The sequence below is a fragment of the Cottoperca gobio genome, unplaced genomic scaffold (assembly GCF_900634415.1).
Source record: "Cottoperca gobio unplaced genomic scaffold, fCotGob3.1 fCotGob3_92arrow_ctg1, whole genome shotgun sequence".
Classification (NCBI taxonomy): Eukaryota; Metazoa; Chordata; class Actinopteri; order Perciformes; family Bovichtidae; genus Cottoperca; species Cottoperca gobio.
The window spans coordinates 34872-50000 of record NW_021167075.1 but is presented as its reverse complement, the minus strand read 5'-3'; the positions used below and the strand labels follow the sequence as shown (position 1 = coordinate 50000).

General features: G+C 42.1%; 3 protein-coding genes across 7 annotated transcripts in view; all 3 read left to right on the top strand.

Annotated features, from left to right (window-relative positions):
* Positions 1–1186, top strand: part of abhd12 (abhydrolase domain containing 12, lysophospholipase) — a 16412-nt gene extending 15226 nt beyond the window's left edge. For all 5 annotated transcript variants that reach the window (XM_029428441.1, XM_029428442.1, XM_029428443.1 and 2 more), the window contains one exon: positions 770–1186. In XM_029428441.1, coding sequence (XP_029284301.1) covers positions 770–812 — 43 coding nt within the window. In that variant the 3' untranslated portion in view covers positions 813–1186. The remainder of the gene's footprint in view (positions 1–769) is intronic.
* A 5065-nt stretch (positions 1187–6251) lies between these two features.
* On the top strand, positions 6252–12156 carry LOC115006295 (NACHT, LRR and PYD domains-containing protein 5-like; the record flags this gene model as incomplete). The annotated part of the gene is given in 8 exon segments (XM_029428437.1): positions 6252–6489; positions 7011–7352; positions 7355–7543; positions 7546–8767; positions 8865–9043; positions 9336–9501; positions 11359–11405; positions 11552–12156. Coding segments are annotated over 8 exon segments (2988 nt in total), but the record flags the coding sequence as incomplete, so codon positions are not given.
* Positions 12157–12577: 421 nt separating this feature from the next.
* Positions 12578–15129, top strand: part of LOC115006294 (multimerin-2) — a 31618-nt gene continuing 29066 nt past the window's right edge. Inside the window, 1 exon segment of the mRNA XM_029428436.1 lies at positions 12578–12658. Within this exon segment, the coding sequence (XP_029284296.1) occupies positions 12578–12658 (81 nt within the window).

The window sequence follows — 15129 nt, the reverse complement described above, 5'->3', positions numbered from 1 at the left end:
TAAAACATAATATAAGTACCAAGGGATATAAATAAAGTGATAACTGCACAGCAGTGGTGGAACAGTGTGTTCTTGGTGTGGGGGTCTACCTCTCCATCTGTCCATGTTTGTATGTTCCGCTCTGCAGAGAGCTGCTTGTTGGGCCAAACTCCGCCGAAGAGCGTTAACTTTATCCAAACACTCGTCCTCTCAGCTCGTGCAGTTTGACATGTCTCGTGTTTCACCGCAAGCCCGTCCACACAAACTCGACACACTGGCCTTTAACTTCCTCAAAGAAATAATCGTTCGTCCATTTCTCCTGGAAAGTGCGACGTTCCACATCCATCTTTATCTTGTTTACACTCGTCACGCTGCGTTCACTGATCAACGACCTCATTTAATATTGAAGTTTTTTGACATGACGTGACCACGTGAAGACACGTTCCGCTCGTGTTGTGTTCAAGGACCCTGACCTTGGCCAGGAAAAACAATCAATCGCCCGTCTGTTGCTGTCTAGATTATTATTATTTTTTTTTTTTCTTTGCGTGTGTTTATGAATTACCTCGAGGGCCGGATCAAATGGTCTCGCAGGCCGTATACGGCCTGGAGGTTCCCCACCCCTGTATTAAAAGGACAAAAAGACGTTTAAAGACTTTTTAAGATGTTTAAAGACTTCAGGACTGCGAGGAGCTGGACGGACATTTTTCACTATTTTCTGATTTATTTTTAATTATAATATTATTATTATTATTATTATTATTATTAACGTTTCTCTTTATGTGTGTTGCAGTGATTTCCTCGGCACGGCTCACCAGACGGACGATTCAGCCTGAAAACTGAACTCAGAATTTAACGAACACAAACACACGTTTGTTTGTTTTCTGATCGGACTGAATAACAACAAACGCTTCATTCCTTCTTATTTCCACGTTACCATTCCTCTCTCACCAACACGGCTTCACGCGGGGTTTCACCTGCTGCAGAGCGAGGACGACCATCAAACCAAACTGGAGGACGAACAGAGAGACGTTTCAGCTTCTGAATATTTTGATCATGTTGATTCTTTAAACTCTGAGTGATTTTAATCTTTGTTTTGCTCTTCTGGGTCCATCTGATCATATCTGACTCTTTTCAAGATCCAGTTTGTTTTTAGTTTAAAGGCCTGTTATGACTTGAATTATGAATTAAATATTTCTTGTTTTATGTAGTTGTGGTTTTCTTGTTTTTTGGGGTGGTAGGAAAAACGTAAGCACTGAGTCAAGTAAAAAGTTTATAAATATAATATAACATCATTGATAAACATTTATTTTCAGTGCAGCAGATAAATAAACTAACAAAAGCTTTTTAGTTTGAGTCAGACTGACATTCTTGTTGAATAAACTACATTACCCATAAGACACCTGCAATGAGACACTGAGGCCTTTGTGTCGCGTTCATGTCATGGTTTGCGTCATTGTTAGTTTTGGACTTTTAAATAGCGTTCACGTCAACATCCAACTCGTACATTTGTAACTTTCACTCTCACAACCAACTGCTTTGAGTTTCCACATTATGTGGATTTTTCCCCAATGGCTGCGTTAAATCCCACGTGACCTGAACGCACCATCAGCTGTCTAAATAAAGCTATAAAGGGCAGAAAAAAAACTAATACAAAAATGGAATTGGAAAAAAAACCAACAACAACAATCCCAAATCAATACTTAAAAAACAAACTTCATCTGAAAGTCAGGATGATGAAGTAAACGGCAAACGTACAAGAAGTCGAAGAGATGCAAACAAACTACTCGACCAAGAAGGTATTGAAGTCAGAATCTGTCCTCTGGGCCAGGTCTGAAGAAGACTGGATCCCCACCTCTAATATTCACTTTTTTAAATTGTTTTTTAACATATATAGACACTACATAAGACAGGACACAAACTTCCACATCCAAGACATAACAAAATGAAGTACATTAACAGTCGCACACATAACATAATTAAATGAACTACACGAACATGTGGGTAGGCTATGTAAGGAGATATACAAACATGTAGATATGAAAGGCTTCAATCCTTCTCCCAGCACAGGAACATTAATCATCTCCAAGTTGCTGACCTCTACATCCGCATGTTCCATGTTTCTTCCTTATGTTGTGATTCTTGTGGGTAACACCCTAACACAAGAAGCCTGGGCTCCATGCTTAACTGCAATGATAGAATCTCTTCTATCATACATTTAAGCTCCTCCCAAAACGTTCTTATCTTGGTACACTCCCAAACACAATGGAAGAACGTTCCCTTGGATTGTCCACGTTTAAAACATAAGTCTGGGATATTACCATTAAACTTGTTTAGCTTGTCTGGAGTAATATATGTACGCATTAGCCAGTTATATTGTAAGAGCTTAAGACGGGTATTCGCTGTTTGTGATTGTGCTTTCTTGCAGGCACCTTCCCACTCATCAATTGAAAGGTCTTCTTGCAGATCCTCCAATTTCTAAGTTTCCCTTCGGAGGACTTAGGGGACGCAGATATAAGCAAGTTATAAAGTGCAGAAATGAAGTGTTTCCCCCTACAGTCCTTTAATATTATGTTCTCTAGTGGTGAGTATGGAGGTATAGATAATAACTGTTTTTGGTTTGCTCCAATAAAGCTTCTAATTTGTAAAGATTTGTAAAAATGTTTCTGTGGAATGTTGTGTTTACTTGCAAGCTCCTCAAACGCCATCAGTTCATCATCATTGAGCCGATATAGATCCTGAACTCTCTGTACACCCTTATCTGACCAAACCTTAAACCCTTTATCAGCTCTGCCTGGAGTGAAGTCATCATTTCCCCAAACTGGACTAAAACGTGAGATAGAAAGGGGCTCGAGTACTTCCTCACTTCATGCCAGACTCTAATCATGTTCCTAGTAATAGGGTTAGTGGTTTCTTTGTAAGTTTCTTAAGACTAGTACAAATACATGGGAAGAGGTAGCTCTAAGAATTGTATAAAGATCTAATAATTTCCTTAACTTTGAAAATAAATTTGGAGGGGGCAGGGGGATGTTTGGAATAGATGTTTCCCGACCAAGCCTGTTTTGGACCTGTCTGCCTTGCCTGTTTCCCGACCCTCCGCCCAGCCCCGATTTACGCCTTGCCTGCTACCTATTGGTTGGTCCTTGTGGATTATTATCATCCCGCTGTGGATCAGTGTACTCGGCTATAACCTGCTCCTGACTACTAATAAAGGTCATTACCAATTATCCTTAGTTTCCTGTGTGCTGCACTTGGGTCCACCATCGACTTGTTGTGAAATAATCATTTATTTGAGGTTTTTCAATCTGGATTTAGAGTTCATCATAGCCAGAGACGGCACTGGTGAAAGTTACCAATGACCTTCTATTGGCATCAGACAAAGGACTTGTCTCTGTTCTTGTCTTGTTAGACCTCAGTGCTGCTTTCCACACTGTTGATCAGGACATTCTACTACAGAGACTGGAACATTGTGTTGGCATGAAAGGAACCGCACTAAGCTGGTTCAAGTCCTATTTATCTGAGCGATCTCAGTTTGTACTTGTTAACGATAAATCCTTCATGACAGCCAAAGTCAATCTTGGAGTTCCGCAGGGTTCTGTACTTGGACCGATTCTATTCACCTTATATATGCTTCCTTTGGGCAATATTATAAGGAACCACTCTATAAACTTTCATTGTTATGCGGATAATACCCAATTATATCTATCAATTAAACCAGATGAAACCAATCAATTGGCTAAACTTCAAGCCTTAAGGACATAAAAACTTGGATGTTCTGCAACTTCTTGATGTTAAACACAGACAAAACTGAAGTTATTATACTTGGCCCTAAACGCCTCCGAAACGCATTTTCTAATGACATAGAAGCTCTGGATGGCATTAACTTGGCCTCCAGCACCACTGTAAGGAATCTTGGCGTCATCTTTGATCAGGATCTGTCGTTTAACTCCCACATAAAACAAATCTCAAGGACTGCCTTCTTTCATCTACGTAACATTGCAAAAATAACATCCTGTCTCAAAATGATGCAGAAAAACTAGTCCATGCATTTGTTACTTCAAGGCTGGATTACTGCAACTCATTGTTATCAGGTTGTCCCAAAAAGTCTCTTAAGACTCTTCAGTTGATCCAAAATGCAGCGGCACGTGTATTGACAAGAAGAAGGAAACGGGATCATATTACTCCTGTATTAGCTGCTCTGCACTGGCTCCCGGTAAAATACAGAATAGAATTCAAAATCCTTCTCCTGACTTACAAATCAATTAAAGGTCAGGCTCCAGCATATCTTAAAGATCTCATAGTACCTTATAAACCAACTAGAGCATTGCGCTCCCAGACTGCAGGGTTACTTGTGGTTCCTAGAGTCTCTAAGAGTACAATGGGAGCCAGAGCCTTCAGCTATCAAGCTCCTCTCCAGTGGAACCAGCTTCCAGTTTGTGTTCGGGAGGCAGACACACTCTCCACATTTAAGAGTAGGCTATAGACTTTCCTTTTTGATAAAGCTTATAGTTAGGGCTGGCTCAGGTTTGCCCTGGATCAACCCCTAGTTATGCTGCTATAGGCTTAGACTGCCGGGGGACACCTCCCTGCTCTCTTCCTTCTCTTCCTCTCTCTCTCTTCTTCTCCCTCTCTATCTGTATGCATTTATGTAAATGTATGTTTCCAACTCATCATCCGGGGCATCATCCCCGGAGTGTTTGTCTCTCATGTGGCAGGTTGCCACTGATAAAGTTTACGTCAGGATCATGAATCGTGGCTGCGCCTGCTGCCCTGGTCCTGCTGGACACCGGGAAGCCTTATTGACATTTTCCTGGATTCATCCAAACTTTCTCTTTTTCAACACAATATCATTTCTGTCAAATGTTGTATTTGTACTATGTTGTTTATCCTGTACACACGACATCTATTGCACGTCTATCCGTCCTGGGAGAGGGATCCCTCCTCAGTTGCTCTCCCTGAGGTTTCTAACATGTTTCCCCTTTAATTTTGGGGTTTCTTTTAGGTAGTTTTTCCTTGTGTGATGCGAGGGTCTAAGGACAGAGAGTCTAAGGACAGAGGTTGTCGTAACCTGTACAGTCTGTAAACACTGAGACAAATGTATAATTTGTGATATTGGGCTATACAAATAAATTTGATTTGATTTTGATTTGGTAACCTGATAACGGTGAGCACTTAAACACATCACACACTGAAGTCTGGGAGGGCTCAGTGTGCAGGTCAGAGGGTGGAGCTCTGTGTTCCAACAGCAGCACTGAGCTCCCCCTGGTGGTCAGGGAGGTGTACAGCAGAGTTCCTCCTGGTGGTCAGGGAGGTGTACAGCAGAGCTCCCCCTGGTGGCCAGGGAGGTGTACAGCAGAGCTCCCCCTGGTGGTCAGGGAGGTGTACAGCAGAGCTCCCCCTGGTGGTCAGGGAGGTGTACAGCACCTGTAGGATGGAGTTCATGTTGTGTCTCAGTTTCTTTATAAGTGAGGAAAGAGCAGAAATCCTTCAGTGTGAAGAGCTTCTTCTGCTCCAACATTGAGTTTTTCATCATCTAACTAGTTTAACACACTTTGAGCTGCAAACATCAAACATGAAACTGCTCATTCAGTAGATGTGTGCGTGTAGTTTTCAACAATATTCCAGGGATCTTATATTCATTTCTAAAAATCATGATTTTATGATGGAAGTCTATGAGAGGAATGATTCAACAAGTTTAAAGTCAACTTGAATATAAAGACAGCTGCTCATATGTTGGCCTACAGACTCTGCTAAATCTTAAAGCTTCCAAAGTATTACTCTGTGTTCGGACATCTTTTATAGTTCTGGAGCAGTTTCAGTAAAAAGTGATGCTCTAACAGACGTTTTGAATAAAGACTCAGAGTCTTCTTTGCCATTAAAGACGTGTTTTAATTGCAATAAAATAACTTTCACTTCCAAATAAAAAGCAGTGAAAGCAGAGACAGAAATCTTGTATGTTCAGTAAATGTCAGTGTTTCTGTCAGTTCAAAGCAGCAGAGAGAAAAGTCCCCTGTACCCAGCTGTGTGTCCCTGAAGAGCGACCGGTCTAAGAATCTTCTGATTGACTTCAAAGATGGACGCCCTTCTTATGACCCAGTGTAAGTACATGAAACGATGACACCGATGGGCTTCCTGTGACTCAGATACAAACTGGTCGTCCATCATTTACAGAGTTGTTTGCATCTGGTTTTTTGGACCAGTGTATTGTCCGTCTGTCCAACATGGATCTGATGTTTGGTTCCATGATTTTACTTTGATTGTGTCGTTCATATAATATTCTGTTCCAGCTGCTGGAGGAGAACATCGTCACTTTTGTGAAGAACGAGCTGAAGAAGATCCAGAAGGTCCTGAGTTCAGATTACCCAGAATGCTTAGAGAGTCAGAGGGATGATGAGGAGGTGCTGGACGGTGAGGATGAAGAGCAGAGGAGAAGCAGAGAGGCATTTCTGAACATCACACTGCACTTCCTGAGGAGCATGAAGCAGGAGCAGCTGGCTGACTGTCTGCAGAGCAGTAAGAGGATTTCTATAAAGATTGAACATGCTGGATAAATGGGACGTTTACTATTGTCTCAAGAGATGGACCAACAATATGTTCAGATACTCATTCTTTGACTTATTTATCTTGATTGTTCAGCCTGATCAGACATGAATACATGAAATGAACGCGCTCGTGGTACCACAGAAACCATGTCCATGGAAAGTCCTTTAGGATCCTTTGTCATGGTGGAAACACAAGTTCCCAGGCACCAAAGAAATATATGTTTTAATAAAAACAAACTTAACAAGGATTTATTTTAGATTACATCCAAAAGTTAAGTTGTGTAACTAACTTACTTATTTGTCCCAAACTGATCTTTCCTTCCTAAACCCAACCAAGTGGTTTTGTTGCCTGAACCATGAATAGTTTCCATGGTGACAACACGTCATTCTAACACATTATAGGCCACCACTGAGTAATACAGGAGTGAAGAGGTTGTGGTCATTTTATGTAGTTCTGTGAGATCACGTTGTCTTGGTTGTGTGTTCATTTAGGACTTCCTGCTGCAGTTTGTCAGCGTAAACTCAAGTCTAACCTGAAGGAGAAGTTCCAGTGTGTGTTTGAGGGCATTGCTAAAGCAGGAAACCCAACCCTCCTGAACCAGATCTACACAGAGCTCTACATCACAGAGGGGGGGGCTGCAGAGGTCAATGATGAACATGAGGTCAGACAGATTGAAACAGCAGCCAGGAGACCAGACAGACCAGAGGCAACAATCAGACAAGAAGACATCTTTAAAGCCTCACCTGGAAGAGATGAACCAATCAGAGCAGTGATGACAAAGGGAATGGCTGGCATTGGGAAAACAGTCTTAACACAGAAGTTCACTCTGGACTGGCTGAAGACAAAGCCAACCAGGACATACAGTTCACATTTCCCTTCACCTTCAGAGAGCTAAATGTGCTGAAAGAGAAAAGATTCAGCTTGGTGGAGCTTGTTCATCACTTCTTTACTGAAACCAAAGAAGCAGGAATCTGCAGGTTTGAACAGTTCCCGGTTGTGTTCATCTTTGACGGTCTGGATGAGTGTCAGAGTCCACCTCAGTGGATGTGCTGCTGACAAACCTCATCAGGGGGAAACTGCTTCCCTCTGCTCGCCTCTGGATAACCACACGACCTGCAGCAGCCAATCAGATCCCTCCTGAGTGTGTGGACAGGGTGACAGAGGTCAGAGGGTTCACTGACCCACAGAAGGAGGAATACTTCAAGAAGAGATGAGGAGATGAGGAGCAGGCCGGCACAATCATCTCCCACATCAAGACATCACGAAGCCTCCAAATCATGTGCCAAATTCCAGTCTTCCGCTGGATCACCGCTACAGTTCTGGAGGATGTGTTGAAAAGCAGAGAGGGAGGAGAGCTGCCCAAGACCCTGACTGAGATGTATATCCACTTCCTGGTGGTTCAGTCCAAAGTGAAGAACGTGAAGTATGATGGAGGAGCTGAGACAGATCCACACTGGAACAAAAAGAGCAGGAAGATGATCAAGTCTCTGGGAAAACTGGCTTTTGAGCAGCTGCAGAAAGGCAACCTGATCTTCTATGAATCCGACCTGACAGAGTGTGGCATCGATATCAGAGCAACCTCAGTGTACTCAGGAGTGTTCACACAGGTCTTTAGAGAGGAGAGAGGACTGTACGAGGACAAGGTGTTCTGCTTCATCCATCTGAGCGTTCAGGAGTTTCTGGCTGCTCTTCATGTCCATCTGACCTTCATCACCTCTGGTGTCGACCTGCTGTCAGAAGAACAAACAACCTCCCGGCTGCCTAAAGTCTTCAGAGACAAACCTAAACTAACACATCTCTACCGGAGTGCTGTGTACAAGGCCTTACAGAGTCCAAACGGACACCTGGACTTGTTCCTCTGCTTCCTGCTGGGTCTTTCACTGCAGGCTAACCAGACTCTCCTACGAGGTCTGCTGACACAGACAGGAAGTAGCTCTCAGACCAATCAGGAAACAGTCCAGTACATCAAGAAGAAGATGGAGAAGGATCTGTCTCCAGAGAGAAGCATCAACCTGTTCTACTGTCTGAATGAACTGAATGATCGTTCTCTAGTGGAGGAGATCCAACAGCACCTGAAATCAGGAAGTCTCTTCACAGATAAACTGTCTCCTGCTCAGTGGTCAGCGCTGGTCTTCATCTTACTGTCATCAGGAAAAGATCTGGATGTGTTTGACCTGAAGAAATACTCTGCTTCAGAGGAGGCTCTTCTGAGACTGCTGCCAGTGGTCAAAGCCTCCAACAAAGCTCTGTAGGTGCAGGGATAGTTGGATAAATACATATCATAACTTAAATACTCTATGCTTTCAACTGACTTATTGTTTTTATCTAGATTATCGTCTCTTCAGACTAAATGGCTGTAACCTCTCAGAGAGAAGCTGTGAAGCTCTGTCCTCAGTTCTCAGCTCCCAGTCCACTAGTCTGAGAGAGCTGGACCTGAGTAACAACCTGGAGGATTCAGGAGTGAAGCTGCTGTCAGCTGGACTGGAGAGTCCACACTGTACACTGGAAACTCTCAGGTCAGGATTCATCAGCGTGTTAAACTGATGAACACTTAAATCCTTAACCACAGTAATGAATAAACCTGTTACCTGCATAGAATTTTCTCTACTTATATTATTCAAAGCAGTTGAGCTTCTAATGATTGTGTCAGATTGTTGATGGACAATAGTGGGTGTTTGGGTGTTTGGTTGTGACATTTTATTGTTATAACGTTAATGTAACCCCACAGCAGCCGATGGTATCGCAGTACTGCAGTGTCCTTCCAGTCCTCAGCGTCCCCTCAGATTATGTGACATGTGTATTGTGTGTGTTTGCAGGCTGTCAGGTCACAGAGAAAGGCTGTGCTTCTCTAGACTCAGCTCTGAGCTCCAACCCCTCCCACCTGAGAGCGCTGGACCTGAGCTACAATCATCCAGGAAACTCAGGAGTGGTGCTGCTGTCTGCTGGACTGGATGATCCACACAGGAGACTGGAAACTGTCAGGTATGGAGATTATGTACATGTATATACTGTTTATGTATAAAATAGTCTTCAAAAAAGTTCCTAAAATGCACACTGTAAGAAAATAAACAAGCCAAATGTTATTGTCAACACAACACATGTAAGGGTACTGAAGCCACTCTGTATTTAATCAAGAGCTTGTAAACAAAGAGTCATTTTAGATTCTGACCTACATTTTAAATCTTATTTTGATTTGTTGACCTAAACTGCTTTTTATCATCTGAACAACATCGTGAAGGGGAAACCTCTCCTGATCCACAAGAGGCAGCAAAGCTTGTTCATGCTTTTATTTCTAGTCGTCTTGAATACTGTAAGGCTCTTTATACTGGAGGACCATTCTGAATGCTGTTATGGTTTCATAGATAGATCATATAACTCTTGTTTTACACAACCTGGCTCCCTGTATGTTTTAGAAACAGCTTTAAAGTCCTTCTCTCAGTTTTTAAGCCACTAAATGGCTTCGCCCCCTTTTATCTCTCAGAATGGTTTTATGATCCTCCTCGAACCCTCAGATCCTCCACAGCTGCTCTTTCAACTCTTCTCAGAGTCACCACAGAACCTTCTAGAGAAGCTTCTTTTAGCTGCTTTAAACATCAGATTAATGACTCAGTGGACAGTTTTAAATGGCAACTCAAAATGCATCTTTTAATATTGCTTATAACCGGCAGCTGTCTGTTTTTTAACACTCACCTCACATGTAGAGAGGCATGAACACCTTCTGCTAATGTTCAGAATTCCTCACCAGTTTCTTTGTGTCACGGTGAGGTGTAGGAGAGGACCCAAAAGCAGTTCAGCAGATGATATTATAAGTGGGCAGATAACAGACACGTAACATGAACAACGAACCCACAAAGAACACTAAGACAGACAGAGATATATACACAGACACTAAATGAATGTAACGAGACACACCTGGGGGAGAAAGGCAAAAACACAAGGGCAGGAAGTAGAAACAACAGAGAACAGGTAATTGACAAAATAAAACAGGAAGTACAAACACAACACAAAACATCTAAGGAACAGGCAGATTGTTACACTTTGTTCAGCACATGAGCCCAGGATGAAGTCTAACTGACCTACAAGATGATTCAGGATTCACCAACCTGCTCAACTGCTCGCCATTTCAATCTATTCTCATCTATTTGAATGGATCAACTTCTAGAGCTTTCTTGTGTCTTTAATCCGTTTGTAGAGCCTAAGAAATCATTTCCATGAATATATTTTATATCAGTTGTGTTCTGCTGCTGGAACATGAAATATAAGATTCAGAAACTGAGTCAGGGACTGTGAAACTGAGCCAAAGTCAAACACATGCAGTTATTCAGTGAACAGAGTTTCTGGAACAGGTTCAGTTTCTCTCTAATGTCAGAGCAGCTTCTCTGCTGGGATGATGGAGATTCTTATTCACATCAGATGTTATGAGGTTACCATGTAATTCCTTGTTTCTTCTAAACAATCAGAGCAGATGATTTATTTCTCATCAAAGTGTTTGAAAGTGTTTCAGCACAAAGACTACAGAGCAGAGCTCATCAGCTGGAAGCATCACGCACAAATACTCCACAACTGAAACAACTGGTACCGTCTTAAATCAAAACAGGAAGTGAGAAACATAATATATAAACAACGTTTTCTCTTCTCTTATGAAAAGTATGAAACTTAATGTACATTGTTTAAAAGTAATGAGCTGTAGTCATCAGCCAATAAGAAGAAGCTCCACTGACCTAAAGCAATATCAGCTGGTTATTAATAAGTGCTGCATGTGGAGATGTAAGTACATGTAGAGAATAGCAAAGCTGTGTGTGTGAGAGCGATGTAATGTAATGTCCCCCCTCCTCTCAGGGTGGAGCCTGCTGGAGTCCGATGGTTGAGACCAGGTCTGAGGAAGTGTAAGTGTGTCTTTAATTTGATTGATGAAAACAAAGCAGCACACATCCCACCATCTTCAAACTGTGACATCATCATCAAAGTGTCAATCAATGAACAGATGATAGATTAATAACTGCAGCTGTGTTCTGTCTTCTTCTCTCACCAGACTCCTGTGAACTCACACTCGACACAAACACCGTGAACAGAGAGCTCAAACTGTCTGACAACAACAGGAAGGTGACACGTGTGAGAGACGAGCAGCCATATCCTGATCATCCAGACAGATTTGACTCCTGGCCTCAGCTGCCGTGTAGAAGCGCTCTGACTGGTCGATGTTACTGGGAGGTCGAGTGGAGAAGAAGTGTTTATATATCGGTGAGTTACAGAGGAATCAGACGGATAGGAGACAGAGAAGACTGTATGTTTGGAGACAATGATCAGTCCTGGAGTCTGAGCTGCTCTGATGGTCGTTACTCTGTCAGTCACAATAAGAGAGAAACATCCATCACCTCCTCCTCCTCCTCCTCCTCCTCCTCCTCCCACCCCTCTGGTAGAGTAGCAGTGTATGTGGATTGTCCTGCTGGCTCTCTGTCCTTCTACAGAGTCTCCTCTGACACACTGATCCACCTCCACACCTTCAGCACCACCTTCACTGAACCTCTTCATCCTGGGTTTGGGCTCTGGTCCTGGTCTGGAGCAGTGTCTCTGTGTTCTCTGTCGGAGGGAGAGTCTCCTCCTGTTAGAGAAACTTCCTCACTGCTGCCCAGATAGTTCAGTCTGTACAGGATCACACACAGCTGATGTTAGTTAGTACCAACTGATGTGTTTCCTGTAATAGAGGAGGAAGAGGAGGCTAAGGGAGCTGCATGATCATTGGCTGAAGGAAGAGAAGAGCAAAGGATGCTGGGATGAAGGGATGCACGTGTGAGGGTAATGTGCAGCCTGCAGACGCAGAGATGAAGAAATGAATTCATATTTAATGGAAGTTCTGAAAAAGCTCTCACAAAATAAACCTGTTGAAGAAGAAGAAGAAGAAGAAGAAGAAGAAGAAGAAGAAGAAGAAGAAGAATATAAAACATGCCGTTGAGCTCCTGACTAACGACGTAACGACACCAACTGAAAGAGTTTGGATCGGGAGCTACGCCTGCGTTAACTTGTGTTCTCCACAGACTTTATTTCTCATCACAAACCCATGGACTTCCTGGCGGGGGAGCAGGAAGTGCTGAAACTCCTCTGTGGGTTTCAGGACTTCTTCCTGCAGCTCTCTATGCAGGTCTGAACAGAGCCTCCCTGTCTCTCTTCAGTATCCTTCTACACTTTATATTTCTCTGTCACACATTCAAACCCCCCAAACCTCCTCATGGCTCTGAAACAATCCTCGGAAATGACCCCCCCCCCCCAGTGGAAAAGTCCCGGCTTCCTCAGCCTGCACAGGAACCTTCTCCTCTACTTCAGATCCCTCTCACACACTTTGATCTGCTCCAGTGTTGAACCACCAGCTGTCAGTCAAGAGAAGTTCCTCACAAATTAAAATGCACATTAAGTTTCTATCAACGAATAAACTGGAATACAGAAACTCAAGTCCGGCTCCTCAGAGTCAGAAATACTGAGGAGCCCCCACCTGCAGGACTGGACCTCAACGGTGCACACGTAAAAGAACACGCATTGATGTCATTACATTTCATTGTATTTCATTTAAGCAATAGCTCACGACAGGCCGTGGTATATGCTCATTATATCACAGTTAAGGGCCGTGGTTCGGCCCGACGCGAATGAGCTAATGAGCATATATCACGGTCTGAAGCTATTGCTTTTATAAAACGGTTACCAAGTGTGGCAATATGAAAGAAAAATACACACTCCAATTTAAATAGTTTTTATTATTAAATATTGATGTTTATTATTCTGCACTTTACATCATACATCGATTCATTACGGTAACTTCACTTACGGCCCTCCCGGAAGCCCGCGAAACAGCGCCTTTGTTCTGAGTGAATACACACACAGCTGATTGAAGCAAGACGGTATGTAAATCAACACTTGCATTGCGTGGTGACTTGTTTAGAACAGTGTACACAGTCTGTAAGGTTGTACTAGGTGTGTAATTGTACTTAATCAATTAACTAACGGACGTCATTTAACAGCTGTAACGGTGTAGCTTTTTGTCAGACGCGGAGGGATACTGACTTGTTGTGAAAAGTAACTACAATTCTACCCGTGATATACGCTCATTATATCACGGGTAAGAACCAATCAGATTGCTTGATTTGACATGTCCGTTTTATAATGTATTTTATATTGTATTTCATTGTATTTTATATTGTATTTCATTGTATTTTATATTGTATTTCATTGTATTTATATTGTATTTCATTGTATTATTGTATTTCATTGTATTTTATATTGTATTTCATTACATTTCATTGTATTGTTAGGAGGCAGGATTATAATCACAAGTTCCTTTAACTGAATTGCATTTTGTCCGTGTGCCTCTGTTGTTTTCTTACGTCACATTTGCCAAACTGACTTCCTGAAAGATTATGAAAGAGTTATTAATAATTAGTCATCCTACATTTAAAGAATATGTTTGCCTCACAAATGATAAAGCAGCATGAGCAGTCATTTATATTCAACTGTTTGTTTTTGTAGTATTTACATTTAAAGTGTTAAAACAGTAATTGTATATTTTATTCAGCAGAAACTTCATGCAGCTGTGACTTAGCGGACGCCCACATACACACAGATTTGATTGTTGTTTGATGCTGAGAATATAAATATGTAGGAGCAGAAACAGCTGATCAGTCATGTGACCTAAATGTTCTCTACGTCACAATTTATTCTGCAAAGGAGTTCCCAACGAGCATCCAGTGTGTTTGCAAAAACCACCTCAAGTGTTATCAAATATTTCCTTTTACATCCAGCTTTAATATTTACCAATACTTTGCATTAAAATATATGGATGTAAGCACGGTGAGTGACAACTTGAGCTCCAGGTTCTGTAAAGGTTGTAAAATACAAACCATGGAAGTTGGAATGATCCAGATGCATGTTTCTGTTTCTAAAGTCATTAATGTCTGACAAATGGAAAATGATTCACAATAAATATCATGAATGCAAAATGTTCTTTCAAATTATTATTTTTTAACATTTTGTCAAAAGGTCAAATTATTATTTAATTTAAAATAAATCTGACTATTATTGGATGGTTAAGATGATAAACACTATAATACTGGTGTTCCAATATGTCCCATCACATGTATATATGAATATATATATATTTATATATGTATATAATATACATGCATAAATATATGTATATAATATACATGTATATATATATATATATATATATTTTCCATCCATCGTCTACCGTTTATCCGGGACTGGGTCGCAGGGGCAGCAGCTCCAGTAAGGAACCCCAATCTTCCCTTCTCCGGGCCACATCCTCCAGCTCCGACTGGGGGATCCTGAGGCGTTCCCAGTGAGGAGATATAATCTCTCCACCGAGTCCTGGGTCTTCCCCGGGGTCTCCTCCCAGCTGGACGTGCCTGGAACACCTCCCTAGGGAGGCGCCCAGGTGGCTCCTTACTAGATGAACCACCTCAACTGGCTCCTTTCAACGTTAAGGAGCAGCGGCTCTACTCCGAGTCTCTCACGGATGGCTGAGCTTCTCACCCTATCTCTAAGGGAGACGCCACCCGTCTGAGAAAACCCATTTCGGCCGCTTGTACCCGTGATCTCGTT